Here is a 16,207-nt window from a genome sequence, read left to right on the forward strand (position 1 = left end):
GACCGCTGCCACATACGCCGCCATTTGAGGATCCGTGCACTGGTACTCCTTGGATACCTGATTGACCACCAGTTGGGAGTCCCCTTTGACCAGGAGGCGACGAATCCCAAGCCCCACCGCAGCCCGGAGACCAGCGATGAGACCTTCATATTCCGCCATGTTGTTGGATGCGCGGAACTGCGACTGCACGACGTACCGAAGCTCTTCACCCGTTGGGGAGGTGAGAACCACTCCGGCCCCCGCGCCTTTCAGCGAGAGGGAGCCGTCGAAGTGCATGACCCAGTACCCGGGCGCGTCGTGCCCAAGATACGCAGAGATCTCTTCTGGGACGATCTCGGGGACGGGTGTCCACTCTGCCACGAAGTCGGAGAGCGCCTGGCTTTTGATCGCCTGGCGACTGACAAAGTGCAGGTCGAATTCCGCCAGCTCCACCGCCCACTTGACAACACGCCCGGTGCCTTCCCGGTTCCGGAGAATGGGTCCCAGTGGATACGTAGTAACCACCGAGACCTTGTGCGCCTGAAAGTAGTGGCGCAGCTTCTGGAAAGTGATGAGCATGGCGTATGTGAGGAACCGTCCAAATAGTATTCTAATTAATCATCCAGAACGTACCCTTCGCGCTAGAAAGAGTAAGAGCGCGAACGGCCCTTGTACCACATGCCGTACAAGCGACAATCCATACGTCGACAACGACGTATTCACTCCCCGTAGACCCTACGGGACATCTCGTGTAATCGCCACACGAGTAGACGACCATGTCTCCCATCGCATGGTGGATGTTCATACGCTATCGCTAGCGTATTCACTTCCCGTACGGATCACCGTACGGAACATGCCGGGCCCCTGCCTCGCATCCGGCTGAGCCCTCGGTGATTAACCGCCACCGAGCGTCGTACCTTACCTTCCGACGATGCAAAGCCGAAGATGCAATGCTCAACATGAATCAATGCAGGGTCGAAAGCGAAACAACGTGGTAAAAGACATATAAACGCCACTCATAATACGCATTTTAACTTAGGGGCATAAACGATAGCAGTTTAATACATATTAAACATGAAGAGGCATAAACATAAATTATGGGTTGTTTAGGTGGAGTTGTCGACTTACTAAACAACGCACTAATTATATGTAGGCTACTAAATTAAACCAAGCTCTGATACCAAGCTGTGAGGAACCGTCCAAATAGTATTCTAATTAATCATCAGGAGGATCATTATTCATAATCACAACCTCGACGATTAACCAGAATACCATTCCGGTAGTCCCGGCACGTGTTTTGTGCCCAGGATCGGAACACATGCCTTCCAACTCAAATATCACAACACAGTTTAATAGAGAGCAAGTAATTAAACTGGATTACAATTATTAAACATGCAACTGCTTCCACAATTTACAACAAAAGAAGAACAGCAACAACTAAGCAGCGGAAGAAAAACCTATACAACAAAAGAGTATGGAGCCGTATGCCCTTAAGCTCCATACCAAAAGCGTCGGAGTTCGGAGTAGAATGTGCTACTCCTGCCCGCCACCCGGATCGGCAGGCAAAAAGTAGCCGAAAACTGCCTCTTCCTCGCCGACCTGTGAACCTGAAAACAACTTAAGGGCAGCACCCCTTAGTATGAAGGTACTAGCAAGTCTTACACAGTATGAGTATATATATTTTCGACTCCAAGGATCATGCATTTAAAGCTGTAGCAAGGATTAAGACATGTTTAAGTTCATTAAGCGGTAAGCAACCTAGACTCTAGGTGTAAGCAACTGACTTAACCAACCACCGACTCAAACTCTGCCAACCAACTGACCACAACAGATATGTAAACAACAAGTGTATAAAAGTAAACCAACACCACCAAACCACCGACCACATACCGACCAAACCACCCCAATCCAACCATGCCACAACCCACATCGAAACTCTACGACCAAACATGGTCGCTCGGTGGAGATAAGCGATAGCGATGCTCATGACCGAGAGCGCGGCAGTTCGAACTGATTATACACCCTGCAGGGGGATACTCCTGGACCCACACGACACAGGGACCATACGGCTTGTGCCACCCGCTAAGATGCACACAAGGGGGTACCCGTGACAACCTTTCCCAACCAGGCCCAACCATGTGGATCAACCATAGCTCGGCGAGGCGGTATTAGAACTACTCCTCGAGCAAACTAATACCGCTAAAAGCCCGGACTCAAACCGGACTCACACCGTCTATGAAGAGGCCCACATGACCACGTCTGCGAAGGTAATCGGCTCGCCTACCATTATATCAGCATGTGGTGAGTAAGGTATGTGCTAAAGCCGACTACACCGATGATCGGTGCTTAACCGGTGCAAGCGGTCTACGGTGTCCGGGTTCCCTCCCCGAACTGCCTGAGGACTCCTCGTGAGCAGATGACACCCCCAACACCGCCCACACCTCGTCTCAACTCACCACTCACCAAACCGACTCATCATCAACACAACCATAAGTGTGAACAAGTAATAAGTCCTAGGCTCGCGACAACGGTGGACGCCGTCGTCGACTTCTACCGGAAAGCCTAAGTACCACTAAGCATAGCGAACTAAAATTAGACCGCGATGACACCACTAGGCTCCAATGGAATAACTCATGACACGTGACCGAAATGGAAGAATGCATAGGCATAGGTTCTACCCAACACGGAACCCGACACATGCAATGTATACATAAGCGTAGATAACATATTAGATTTTCAAGTAGACACGGTGCAATATGATAGATGCTTGCCTTGCTGCCCTAGCTGCTGCTCACAGCTACCCGAGTCACGATCACCACTGCGGGAACCTCCGGGAATAGCCTCGCTCGCCTCGGTCGTCGAATCGACGTTCTCTATAAGAATAATCGCGTGCAATGATGAGTATGAAAGCCATGCAACAACGGAGGTGACATGCATTATGCCTTGCGCTTAAAACATCAAATATTTCCTAATTGCAATTAGCGTTAACCATTTAAACATTTCCTGAAATACTTTAAAGCATAAACCAAAGCTTAAACCAAACTGGAAAGTTAATTATGCTTAACATGAGGGTGTATATTTTACTGAACAGGAAACAATTTAGCAAGATTCACAAAACTGGATTCATCAATTTTGGAGCTACCAAGATTTAATTATGAATTATCAAAGCTTAAACATGCTTCATTTATTCAATAATTCCCAGAACACATTTCATGGCTGCTGGTATTTTTAACATGTAGATAATGATCATATAAACCTAACAAAACTGGTTTCATGAATTTTGGAGTTATATACATTTTTCTACGCATTATACAAGCTATCAGCCGATTTACCAATTAAACAAATATCCAATTTCGCATTTTCCGATTTTTCCGAATACTTAAACACCCTAAAACCTTTTTCCACTCGGGTTCGGCCAGCCGCTGTGACTGACAGTGGGGCCGGCGTATTTTGACCCGAGTCAAAATCGACCCACGCCCGGGACACTGCGCAGCGCGGCCGGCCGGGGCTCGGGTGACGTCGCCGGCGGCGAACGGCGGCGCAGCACGGCCAACGGAGAGCACCGGCGACACCAGCGTGAAGTGGGGAGTCCATTCAAGGTACTCACGGCCGGTGAGCCCGACCGGAGCTGGGCCGGCGACGGGCGGCGGCGGTCGGTCCGCGCGGACTGCCGCGCTGTAGACAGGCCAACGATGAACTAGCGCGGGCAAAAGTGCAAGGAGGGTCCCAAGAAGCTCACCGTGCTCTCGGTTGGTCGGGGGATGCACTGCGGTGGCGGATCGACATGCGACCGGATCTTGCTTGCCGGAGTTGGAGAAGATGACGGCGGTTCGGGCTCACATAGGCGATGGAGGAGCTCTGCTGCGACACTGGGCTACGGGAAGAAGGTCTCTAGTCCGGGCTGCACGCATTGGCTTGAGAGGAGGAGCGGCAGCGAAGCTCTCTGCGTTGATGCCGGCGCGGGGAAAACGAGCGCACGCGCGGTGGTTGCGGAGCTGCGAGCCGAGGCCTGGGCGTCAGAGCTAGACGGGGGCGTGGACGTGAGGGAGCCGTAGGTGCTGCTCTAAGCTCAGCTAATGGAGGAGCAGAAGCTCTGCTGCTACTGATTGGACGAGAGAGAGCACGAGAGAGTGAGCTATGGCTGCTGCTGCTGCTGCTGCTCTCTGTGCTGTGCTCGGCTGAGAAGAGAGAGAGATAGCATGCGGCACATGCTGTGCAAGAAAACATCAGAGAGAGAGAGATATCCGGCAGCTGGCCGGCTAAAAGGGAAAACAGCACTGGCCATGAGGTGGCCGAACCCACTGGAAGGGAACTCGGTGGCAGCCGGGATGAAGTCTCTTGAAGAATAGCCGTGGCCATGAACAGTACCAAGAAGGAAGAAAGCTAGCAACTTCTGGTGTTAGTTTACTTTGTACGTGTGTCTTCATTTTCTCATTTATTTTTCTTGAATTTCTCTAGCGGTCGAAAAGTCATCATAAAAATTGAGGATCAATTTTGTTGGATTCTATAATTCATGTGCAACCCATTTTAACTTGTTTAACCCATAATGCTTGAGCCAATTTCAAACTAAAATTCTCTAAACATGCAACCTTTACTAATTTGTGGTAATTTTTATGCCTCCAAAGTAATTCCCAAAATTTTTGGAAAATTCATTTATATTCCCCGCATGCCATGTACTAATTTCTAAAATTGTTTCCAACCCTATGTTGTATAGCAATATTGTGAGTTGCTTAACAACACATCAACTAATATTGATTCTTACAATTTGTTTAATTAAAAATTGCATGCCTAAAATTGCTCAAAACAATTAAACAATGATGTTAATGATACTCATGATGCTTAATTATCTAGTTAAGGATTTTGGGCTGTGACAAACCTCTCCCCCTTAAAAAGAATCTCGTCCCGAGATTCAATACGAGTAGGGAAGAGTACGAGGGACTTAGGAATTCCAGAAACGGACGACACTGGCATTGTCTGATGACACGACAGTGCTGTAGGAAACATTTCTCAGAACTCAGGAAAAGTCCTAGGTTTCTGAGGGCCATATTGACCTAGACAATTTAATCTTATAACAAAATATTACAAGATAACCAGTGGGTGTCGTCTGAGTGGTGATGGTGTCACTAAATTTTCTCATCTCAGTTCACTGACATGATAAAGCACAACTTCTACTCACATACATGAGAAAAGGGTGAGGATGGTCTCTATAGTGACTTGATGGTGATTGTGTACATATATAAGAAAAATAAGAATACAAGATTCCTACTAAAGCAAAGGGTGGCGTGGGTGAGATGATTGTGATGTATGTCACAATCTTTATTGATAAAAGAACGTGACGCACCAGTATCCAAAAGTATGGTTACGGCATAAGAGTTCACTAACAGCGTACCCAAAGGAACGTCGTTTATCCCTTTGTGACAACAAGAAGAAAGAGAGGTGAAAGGTCAAATTCCAACTAACGCTATTTCGCTATGTCGGATATTGAGGCGGGTGGTGCGGAGACTGTTGAAAGTCTCGGCAAGGTCCTCGAGCAGGGTGGCGCGGTCTCGGGACTTGACCACGAGATCGTCGTTATAAGCCTCGATGTTGCGGCCAACCTGTGAATCAAGGGTAATGCGAATGGCGCGCTGGAAAGAGGACCCAGCATTGCGCAAACCAAAAGGCATTGACATATAACACTAAGTCCCCACCGGAGTGGTAAAAGCAGTTTTTTCCTCGTCCCCTACGGCCATGCGGATCTGGTGATACCCAGAGTTTGCATCTAAAAAATATAAAAGATCGTATCCCGCGGTTGCATCTATAATTTGATCAATGCGAGGTAAGGAAAAAGGATCTTTAGGGCAAGCCTTATTTAGGTCGGTGTAGTCCACACACATGCGAAGCTTGCCGTTGGCCTTCGGGACGATGACTGGATTTGCCAGCCAGTCGGGGTGGAGGACCTCTCGGATAAATCCGGCGTCAAGGAGCTTGCTGACCTGCTCCAGGATAAACTCCTGGTGCTCAGGCGCCTGCCGCCGGACCTTCTGCTTCACCGGGCGGGCGTCCGGGCGGACCGCCAAGTGATGCTCGATCACCTTCCTAAGGATCCCGGGCATGTCGGACGGTTGCCAGGCAAACACGTCTGTGTTAGCCCGGAGGAAGGTGACAAGCGCGCTTTCCTATTTGCTGCCCAGGTCACCGCCGATCCGGACGACCTGGGTAGCGCCTTCGCCCACCACGACCTCCTTCGTAGGAACAGAGGCGTCGGCGGCGAGTCGGGGTTTGGATGAAGAGGGTCCCGGGCCCCCTGTGCAGCCTTCGACTTCGGCCCACGCTGAGACCAGAGCCATGTACGACTGCTCGGCGCAGGAGACGGCGCCGCCGGAGTTGACGATCACGGAGATGGGGCCCGCTGGGCCCGGCATCTTAACCGTGAGATACGCATAATGCACGGCCATCATGAACTTGGCGAGCGCCGGACGCCCGAGGATGGCGTTGTAGGGGAGGGGGAGCTCCACGACGTCGAAGAGGACGTTCTCCGTGCAGAAGTTGTCCCGACTCCCAAAGGTCACGGGTAGCTCGACCTGCCCGAGGGGCAGGGAGTGCGCGGGGGTCATTCCGCAGAAGGGGAGCGACGGCCTTAGGCGCCTGGAGGACACTTGTAGCTTTTCAAAAGCCTCCTTGGAGAGGAGGTTGAGGCCTGCACCACCATCGATCAGCACTCTGCCGACCTTGACATTGCAGATGGTGGGGGACACCACCAGGGGTAGTCGCCCCACGGCTGCAGTACTCGCGGGGTGATCGGCCATGCTGAACGTGATCGGGGCATCCGACCACCTCAGGGGCCTGGCGGCCTCCTCGCTCGGGGTTGCCGAGCACACCTCGCGCCGCATGACCTTGATGCCTCGGCGCGAGGAAGGCGTGTAGGCACCTCCGTCGATGAAGGCGACGGCATGCTCGGGCTCCTGAAAGCCGAGCTCAGCGTTGTCGGGGGTGGCCTCAGCGTCGCCTCCCCCGCGGGACTCGTCGCGCTCCCTCTGGCGCTGCTCGACGAGGCCTTTGACCGTACAACACTCAGTGAGATCGTGCCATCTGGTCTGGTGTATGGGGCACCATTTGCCTGGCTCGGGCCTCGCGGGAGCGGGGACCCTCGCTGGAGCAGGAGCCCGGCCGGGTGCCGGGGCTCTTGCGGGAGCCGGTGCCCTAGCTGGTGCCGGGGCCCTCGCGGGCGCCGGGGCCCGAGGAGGGGCCCGGGCAGGGGCCCTTGCGGGCGCGGGCCGTCTATCGGCGGCCCCCCGGCGCTCTTGCCGGCGATCAGGCTCTTGAGCCGGCCTATGGGCGGGGCCCTGGGCTGGCTCGACAGGAGCGGCTTCGCGCTTTCTTCTCTTCTTCTTTTCCCGCCTATCGGAATGGGAAGAACTTGGCTGGTCGGCGGTGGGGCGTGGAGCATGCCACGCCCGGGCCTCCGCCGCCTTGGCGCACTTATCGGCCAGTGCGAAAAGCTCCGCAGTGGTCTCGATTTCATGCGTACCTAGCTTTTCGAGCATCCGCTCGTCACGGACGCCCTGCCGGAAGGCGACGATGACAGCATGGGGGGCCACCCGCGGGATGGTGTTGCGGACCTGGCTGAAGCGCTGAATAAAGCGCCGCAGCGTCTCCCCCTCCTGTTGCTTGACGGCGTGGAGGTCGCACTCCAAACCGGGGCACGTGAATATGCCCTGAAAATTAGCCACAAACTGGTGGCAGAGGTCATCCCAGGAGCTAATAGACCCTGGGGGTAAGTTCATGAGCCAAGAACGGGCAGAGCCCCTCAAGGCAACTTGAAAATAATTCGCCATCACCTTTTCGCTGCCTCCGGCCGCTTGAACGGCAGTAGTGTAGATCTGGAGGAACTCGACGGGGTCGATGGACCCGTCGTACTTCTCCGGCAGCTCGGGGCGGAACTTGGAGGGCCACTTGACCCGACGGAGCTAGTGGTAAAGGCACGGCAACCGGTGCCGTACCCCGCGGCGCGGGCGGGAGTCCTTGGTGGCGAATGCCGGCGAGCCGGGGATTCCCGGTGAGCGTGGGCCGGGAAAGAGGAAGCCTGATCCTCTGCCTCGGCCTCCTGCCGGGTTTCCCGCTGGCTCTCGAGAGTGACGCGGGCATCCTCGTGGCCCCTCCGCTCGTTGAGACGCAAGCGGTGGTCCCGAGATTCAGATACGGCCAGGGGGGTGGCGCCCCGCCTGGAGGCCCCCCGGCCCGTGCGAACGTTGCCCGTTGATGAGCCAGTTCTGGCAGCGCCACGCTGGGTGGTGGCGCGAGAACTCCCGGCCAGCACCTGGCGGCGAGCAGTGCCGACCAGGGCAACGACATCTTGGATCCACCGGCCTTCCGGAGTATTCGGCATTGCCTGGACTGGCGGATACCTGAGGAGAGCATGCGCCGCAAGCAGCGCGCTCCCCGGGCTGGCCTCGCTAAAGGCGAGTCTACGCCGAAGTGGCACCCGACGTTGTCCAGAGGAGGACCTGGCGGCCGGGGTTTCGACCACCTGCTGGGGGTCGAAGGGTGCACCGGCGACGGCGGCGGCGGCGGCGGCCCTGCTGGGCCCAGCGCCTTGGTCCCCTTGGGAGGGAAAAGCCGCGCGCGCAGATAGTGGCTGCTGCTGGAATGCAGTAGCGACTGAGGCCTCCTGGACGTCAGGCAGCACTCCGTCACTGGAAGTGGAGCCGGAACGCTGGAGACGGTGCCCACCGGCCATCTTTTCCTGTGGAAGAAAATAAACGAACAGATTCAGGGATGTTCCCTCCTACCTGGCGCGCCAGCTGTCGGAGGGTGAACTCCTATCGCAGGGATCCCGAGAGACCCCTTTTTAGAGATTCGGCCGGGGGGATGATCCTGAATGAGTTCATCGGAGAAATAAATGCAACGGCCGGTGGTGGGGGATGATCGACCTAGTGCAGGAAAAGTAAATGCACCGGAGTTTAGACAGGTTCGGGCCGCACGGGGGCGTAATACCCTACTCCTGTGTGGATGCAATATCCTTCCCTGAAGGGGATCCCTCAGGGATATGTCTGGTTACAAGAATATATTGTCTAACTAAGGGCTTGAGGCTCCCTTGTTCTAGCTCTGCTCAGGCTTGCTTGCAGTGTTCTTCGTCTAAGTGTGGCACGGTCGATTGCTTCGAGTCAATCCGGTGTCTTCGTCTATCTCTTTTTTTCCTGCACGCCCATCCTTTTATGCACTCGCCGGCCAAGACATACCCTAAACGGGAAAGAAGGGGCACATGTTCCAAGACACCACGACTGAGAAAGGCATCATCATTTCCTCTGGGCGAAGTGACAGGGGCGCTCTCTCTCGGTACTTAGCTCTTCTGACCATCGGGGGACTAGGGTACTCGGGGGCGAGCGGGCACCTCCCCGAACACTTTCTTCCCGGTACTTGGACTCTGCGGGTCATCGGGGAACTGGGGTGCTCGGGGACCAGAGGCTGTGGCCCCGAGCACCTTCTCCCGGAACTTAGATTTTCCTCATCCCGCAGGAGAGACCTCGCAGGATGGTGACACGTGGCGGACGGCTGGCCTGGCCTCGGGACTCAGGGACCCCCGATTCCTGATACACCGACAAATACTCTGAGTGTCTTTTATGAAGATACTAATCATATTAAGGTCAGACGTCAAAGCACATACAACTAAGAATACCAAATATTTGTGCAAGGCTCCGGAGAATCTTTGAATGCGATATTTACTCGCTTTAATGGGATTGTTAGCAATCTTCGATCAACTACTGTTTTGCCCTATACTGACAACGAGAGAGCGATCAAGCTTTTCTATGCTCTTGATCGTAGCATATGAGAAGTGAAGATCTCGAGCATTGAAGAGTCTCCAAGTTATGACACATTGATTTGTGATGAGATCTTCAGCAAGCTCAAATCCATCGAGATAGCCAATACAACTCGGATCGGTCTCAAAAATCCCCTATCTCAGAACAGGGCGTTGGTTTCCAGACTTGGTGGTGGCAATCAGTCTGCAGCTGGTTTTTTTGCGGTAACACTTCATTGAGTGGATTTGTTTTGTCTTTCTTGGTTTCTGTCACATAGGAGCAGGTGAACGCGCTGGATGATGAGGACCTTGCGCTGATCGTGAAGAAGTTCACCCGCTTCTACAATAATCGTTGAGATCGAGGAGGGGTGGTTTTTATGCCTACTTTAAGTGCGGTGACACTACTCACTTCAAGGCGGACTGCTCCAAGCTCAAGAAGAGGGAGGACAGCGACCATAACTACAACAAGCACAAAAAAAAGAACAAGAGGCCCTTCTTCAAGAAGAACTATGACAAGATGGCTAAGAAGGTGACCAATGCAGCTTATAGGGCATTTGTGGCGGATCTCAGCGACATCGACACTTCTTTCAGCGATGAGGAAAGCTCGGATGAGGATAAACTGCAAGTAAAGAACAAGAAGAAGATCAATGACTTTACTGGCCTCTGCTTCATGGCGGATGACAACAACGACGATAGCGACCCCGAGTTGAATCCTTCCGAAGGTATTATCTTCCTACGACTAGCTTTTCATCCAAGACGATACCTTGAATGATGCTCTCGTTAGTCAGGATAGGTTATTTAAAAAAGTTGAGATTGAGTTGAAGGATCTTAAGTCTAAATATAAATTTGTCTCTACTGAACTTGCATTGCTTAGGTCTAGACTCGATGTTAAGTGTGAGAGTTATCTGATTGTCATGACTGAACTTGCCGAGCTTTGTAATATAATGTGCATGTTCAAGTCACCAGTCAGCTTGAGAGTGCCGAGAAGAAACTCTTTGAAGAGAAGTCTAGATCTACTTTTTTATATGCTTATAAGAATTGCCTTTTATTTATAAATGATGGATAGGTGTCCGATACCATGAAGGCGAATTAGGAATCGTACTTACTGTTTCCATTGATTGGCATGAGTATATATAAAGTACAGGATGCAACTGAATTGGTTGAGATACATGAAAAAAAAAAACAGAACGGCTAAACATGGAAGCCTATCCTGGATTTCCTCAGTGCTGATCTCCTTGCCTTGCTTGCCGCCTGAGCTATCTTCGGCTGGAAGGCGTGCACGCTACGTGCCTGCCTAACATTCAAGACTGACACGGCATGGTGGCAGTACTCGGTACTCACAGAGGAAGAAGAGTTGATTCCTGCCTTGCAGAGGTGAACGGCCTCGGCGATGAGTACGAGCTCCTCTCTGATCTGACTCTTTGTGGTTAAGGAAGTAGAAGAAACGCGACCACTGGATCGAAGGTTGGAAGGTCAACTAGAAAAACGAAATCCAGAGAATCTGCTAGAAACGCGACCACTGGATCGAAGGTTGGAAGGCAACTAGAAACGCGACCACTGGATACGGATTCATAAACGAACGTTATCTGCAAGACTAAAACTGGATTGGCAACAGTAATCAGCTGGTTCCTCACAACACTAGAAACCGGGGATTTTCTTTTATTTTGAACTTCTTTATTCTAGTATTTTGATACCAACTCCTGTTAGACTATAGTTTTAGAAACTAAATATTTTAGTCAAGCCACTACTTTGATGGCGCGAAAAAAAAACAGTTAATATTAAAATATTAGAATAAAAAGGTTAAAATAAAAAAACCTAGAAACCGTGATGTGAAGAGATGTACTAAACTAGAGAGAAAGGAGGACGGTCATATATCTTCAGAAAACTAATACGCCATCTCAACGCAAAGTGTCCAATACTTTTAGCCCATGCAGGCTGAAGCTCAAAGTAGCCAACAACAGTCCATGCTTCAGAAGTCAGAAGTTAGGAATGCATGCGACCTAATTTTTGTGTTAGACATCCACGAGTGAGTCAATTTTTTTAAAAGAATTTTCGTTTCTTTACTGTTTTAATAGTTTCACTTCATAGTTTCCGTCACAAAGAGATTTATAAGGTTATTCATCTAAGATATAATTATCTCTCATTTCCCTTTACGAATTCATTCGAAATAAAGCTACTAAAGATAAAAAAAAATAAAGAGAACGAGAATAAAAAAGAGAATCAAGAAAAAACCGAAATATAGAAAATATGATTAAAGATATCTTAGCCTGGCCATCTGAAAACAAGAGCCGGCCAAGAGAGGCCCACCGAGGGCATAGGCTCCGCATAAATTCTTGTTTTCAAGGACTACAGCGGACTTCACTAGATTTCAGCGAACTTAGTTCTTTTCTCTGAAATTGCAAAGACGCAATCATTGATATCCCCCTTCAAATTTTAGGTTGGGTCTGAAACTACAAAAACTCCCTCGAAAGAGTTCACCTACACTACCAAAGTGAACATATCATCACGCCAACACAAACACATATGTCTAGTTAAGCATCATGACTAATGCACAGCTACAACGTCTGACTAATGCACGACTAAGCATCATGAATACAGTGACGCCTGTCAACAGTCATGTTCTACACAATCTCCCTTGGCCGAGACAATGGGTCCTTGTATTCATGACTAATGCACGGCTACAACGTCTGTCCTCCACAAGGACCAGAAAAGCACGAAGAATTTGCAGAAGTTTCCTCCGCGCCGTCCTGAAAATGCAGTAAACTTCACTGGCGTCCTAAAAACTACACAACCGTGTGCCCTAAAAACTTCACGGTACCTGATTGAGATTTTGCGGAGCCGTGCAAGTTGAAACAACAATCATTAGATCGAGAAATGGGCGCCGATTTTGCAACGTTGGCAGTGAAAAGGAAGTTGCTTTCAGATTTGTTCTCGATCTTCAGAAGACGACACCGTTGTGAGACAAACATTCAGAGGATGACATTCCCGTCAGACGGTTGCAGCCAATTGTTTGAGCTGCCGTGCAGCAGTTGCTTGAAGCCTGTGTGCCACGGTTGGTTGTCGAAAGGGACATGTCTGATCGTTTATCTATTCCAAATCTCTTCCACGATATTAAGGCTCTGCTTTTGATTTTGGATTCTACCCTGTCCTAGAATCAAATGCTGAAATATATAGACTGATTATAGAAAGTGATTATAAAAATCAAAAGCTGATTTTATAACTAAAATTCAAAAGCTAGTTTGAAGGTGTTTTTGCGAATTCTGAGTAATAATGTTTTGAGACTGACAACCAAGTATTATATATATTATACATTTTATTCACATCAAAAACTAATCTCATAATTAGTTTTTGGATATTCATATTCTAAAATCTGTTTTTTAACAAACAATCCTAGCAATGGTCCATGTGCTTATTTTCGAACAATAAATAATCTATGTGCCTGCCGTTCTTTGGCAGTTGCATATACGTGACGTGTCCTTCTTTCGACGAGTATCCAGTCCACGACCGTCCGATCGAGAAAGACCTTGCGGATCGGGCGGTCGGAGACGACCGTGACGGTTCGACGCGCGTGTTTTATCGACCGTGACTCGTGCTCGCTCGCCCACTTCGAACTTCCCAAGTCCCCCCCCCCCCCCCACCTACCGGCTACCGAGAAGCAGAAGCGCACGAGCCGCCCAAGAGCAAGCGACCTTGAATGGCCCGCGATGGCGGCAGCGGGTTACCGGCGGCGGAGCGGCGGAGAGTGGCGCTGCGTGTCCTTCTCGCCGGTGGAGAGTCCTCCTCGTCCTCGCTGCCGCCGGCGGCGGAGGAGGCCGTGAGGCCGCCGAGCAAGGGGCTGCTGCGCGGGCTCGGGTGCACGTCGGCGGCGGCGGCCCAGGCCCACAATCCGGCCGCTGCGGCGGACTGGCGCGGGCTCGGGTGCACGTCGGTGGCGGCGTCCCAGGCTCACGCGCCAGCCGCTGCGGTGGACGCCGCGCGGTCTTCGGCGGACTGGCGCGGGAGGCGACGGAGGAAGGGGAAGGAGAGGCGGAAGGCGAGGGGCGGAGGAAGCGGCGTTGTGAGTGGTGGGGGGATGGGCGGGGACGTGTGGTATACTCCGGGGATACCGTTCGCCGCCGAGGCGTCGTCGGTGGATTGCGTGGTGGCGCCGCACCAGCCGACGGTGGTTACGCGCCGCCACGCCCATGCAGAGAGGCCGCGCAGAGAGGTATGCTGCTGCTGCTTATTTGCATCTGTTTGTACTAAAAATGTTCATATCTTGTGAGGATTTCTTGTCTCTGTGTGGTCAAGTTTAGTCAATTTTGATGCTTCGTCTTTCCAAATCTTTAATTTCTTGCTGCAAATCCAGCATTGTACTAGTTTTTTTCTTCTTCATCAACCCAAGCGAATCTCTGTCGCGCACTGCCGAATTGACCAATGATTGCTCGGTGACAGAGGCCCGGCGCACCTCCGGCTAGGAGGGTCACCATGCGGGAGCACATGTCCTCGTCTCCCATGAATTCACCGCCACAGCATGGCATGCCGTTCATTGATGCCGACCGTATACCTTCTGCCCGCAACCGACATATGAGTGGGCTCCGGCACTCTCGCGCACGGCTTGAGGAAGAGGTACAATGCAATTATGCATCATCTGTTCACTTCTGCCCGTTGTGTCGTGTATTTGCGTATGGACTTCACCATTGGAACTTTGCAAATTACAATTTTACAATGTGATATTGTACTTAGAGCCTTATTGTGTGAAAGGTTGGTCCTGCATAATGACCACTTCATAGGGAAGACTTTCATAGGTAACTAACGGTATGTGCTGATTTGGCTCATTTTGTTAGTTGAGTGTGTCACATGAATATCATCCTTTTGAAATATCGAGTGTCTAAAATGTGTCTTTCAGTTAGACATTCAATATCTAAGAGGTTGCAGTTCCGGAAGTGTGTAGCACCTCGTGTTATCTACTTCGCAGTAATGTACTCATTTTTATTTAGGGCACTGCAACAGATATGAAGGGGGCACAAGAGGGCCTTTGAGTGTAGACGCAGAATCCCCTTCCTTTCCTTCTTAAATCCACAAGTGCCTAATCATTGTGCTGAACTGAAAAACCATTTGGTCGATTCTTTTGCTTCACTACCATGTTGCTGAAATGATGGTTGATCTGTTGTTTATCGTGTGTTTTAGAACAGGCCAGGGGCAATGATTATTGTTTAAGTGGGTTCGATAGGTATTAAGTACTATGAACTGAAATGCTAGTACAGAGCAAAACACTCACTTATTGTATGAATAAACTTTGTCCTCAGTGGAAGGTGGCCTTTGGTGGTAGATTTAGTGTTGCAGTTTCTGATCAAATTACTCTCTAATTTGTGAAATGATTTAACAGTATTATTTTCATGCCACTTTAGTCATAATCAGCTTGGGAACTATATATATTTGTTTTATACTTGAGATTGGCGCCTGTCCATTGATGACCTCAAGTTCATTCTCAGCCATACATGAGCGCTCTAGATCCTGTAGTAGTCCTTTTTTTGCAGTGGTTCTATAGTAGTCTGTTAATGTATTTAGTCAGGATGTGCTTTGTCCAAACACTATTAACTCATGTTTTCTGCTTGAGTTTTCAAATACTCTCATTTTCAACTTGCAGATGATGATGTTTCGAGCAAGGCTATTATTGGGAAGAATGGGTATGTATGACCAGTATCAGGATTGGCGCCTTGATGTTGATAACATGACATACGAGGTACCCTCCCGCTGCATATCATGCAAAAGAACAAAGTTTGCACGGTCATCATCACTCACTATATCATTTGACAGGAACTGCTAGATCTTGAGGACCGGATTGGCTATGTAAGTACAGGGTTGCGCGAGGATGAGATCATTCGAAGCCTTAGGATGGTCAAATACTCGGCACTAAACTACAAGCATTTTTCAACAGAAATGGATAAGAGATGTAGCATTTGTCAAGTATGTTCCTTGTAGTTTCTCTGTAGTCACTCCCTTGTCTCTTCACATCGTGATGTGATTGTGATGCTTAGCTACCCATTCCATTTCATGTTCCAGGAAGAGTTTGAAACAAACGAGGAAGCTGGGAAGCTCAATTGCGGCCACAGCTACCATGTGCATTGCATAAAGCAGTGGCTCTCCCGGAAGAACGCCTGCCCGGTTTGCAAGACCACTGTCTCAAAGACCTGAAGGCTCTACACGATACCACACTTAATTGGGTTGAAATGTGAAGAGTATGTGTTCTTCTGTGTTGCTGTACAGCCATCCGCATATTTGAATGTACAAACACAGGATCCAAGACTTTATTTGCAAATAGAAATTACACGTTCTTCACATGGTCCATCGAGTATCCGGTACTGGATCAATGCATGACAGTCGGACCTTCATGAAGTTCCTAAATGATTTCTTCTGATGGCTGTTCAGAGATTCGCTGCATCTGTTGTTCATTTTAACCGCTTCTCT

General features: G+C 50.3%; 1 protein-coding gene across 1 annotated transcript; it reads left to right on the top strand.

Annotated features, from left to right (window-relative positions):
• The first annotated feature begins 13,368 nt into the window (after positions 1-13,368).
• On the top strand, positions 13,369-16,078 carry LOC133929349 (uncharacterized). Its single transcript, XM_062376071.1, has 5 exons — positions 13,369-13,964; positions 14,192-14,365; positions 15,387-15,482; positions 15,557-15,706; positions 15,803-16,078. The coding sequence occupies exons 1-5, from the start codon at positions 13,452-13,454 to the stop codon at positions 15,932-15,934; spliced, it is 1,065 nt and encodes a 354-aa protein (XP_062232055.1). The 5' UTR covers positions 13,369-13,451; the 3' UTR covers positions 15,935-16,078.
• Positions 16,079-16,207: the final 129 nt, after the last annotated feature.

Source organism: Phragmites australis, chromosome 9, assembly GCF_958298935.1.
Source record: "Phragmites australis chromosome 9, lpPhrAust1.1, whole genome shotgun sequence".
Lineage (NCBI taxonomy): Eukaryota > Viridiplantae > Streptophyta > Magnoliopsida > Poales > Poaceae > Phragmites > Phragmites australis.

Bases quoted from the DNA above. Each gene is read 5' to 3' on its own strand.
- LOC133929349 (XM_062376071.1), top strand. From the start codon at position 13,452: ATGGCCCGCGATGGCGGCAGCGGGTTACCGGCGGCGGAGCGGCGGAGA. The intron at 14,366-15,386 runs GTACAATGCAAT...TTCAACTTGCAG, and splicing joins GCGCACGGCTTGAGGAAGAG to ATGATGATGTTTCGAGCAAG. The intron at 15,707-15,802 runs GTATGTTCCTTG...TTCATGTTCCAG, and splicing joins AGAGATGTAGCATTTGTCAA to GAAGAGTTTGAAACAAACGA.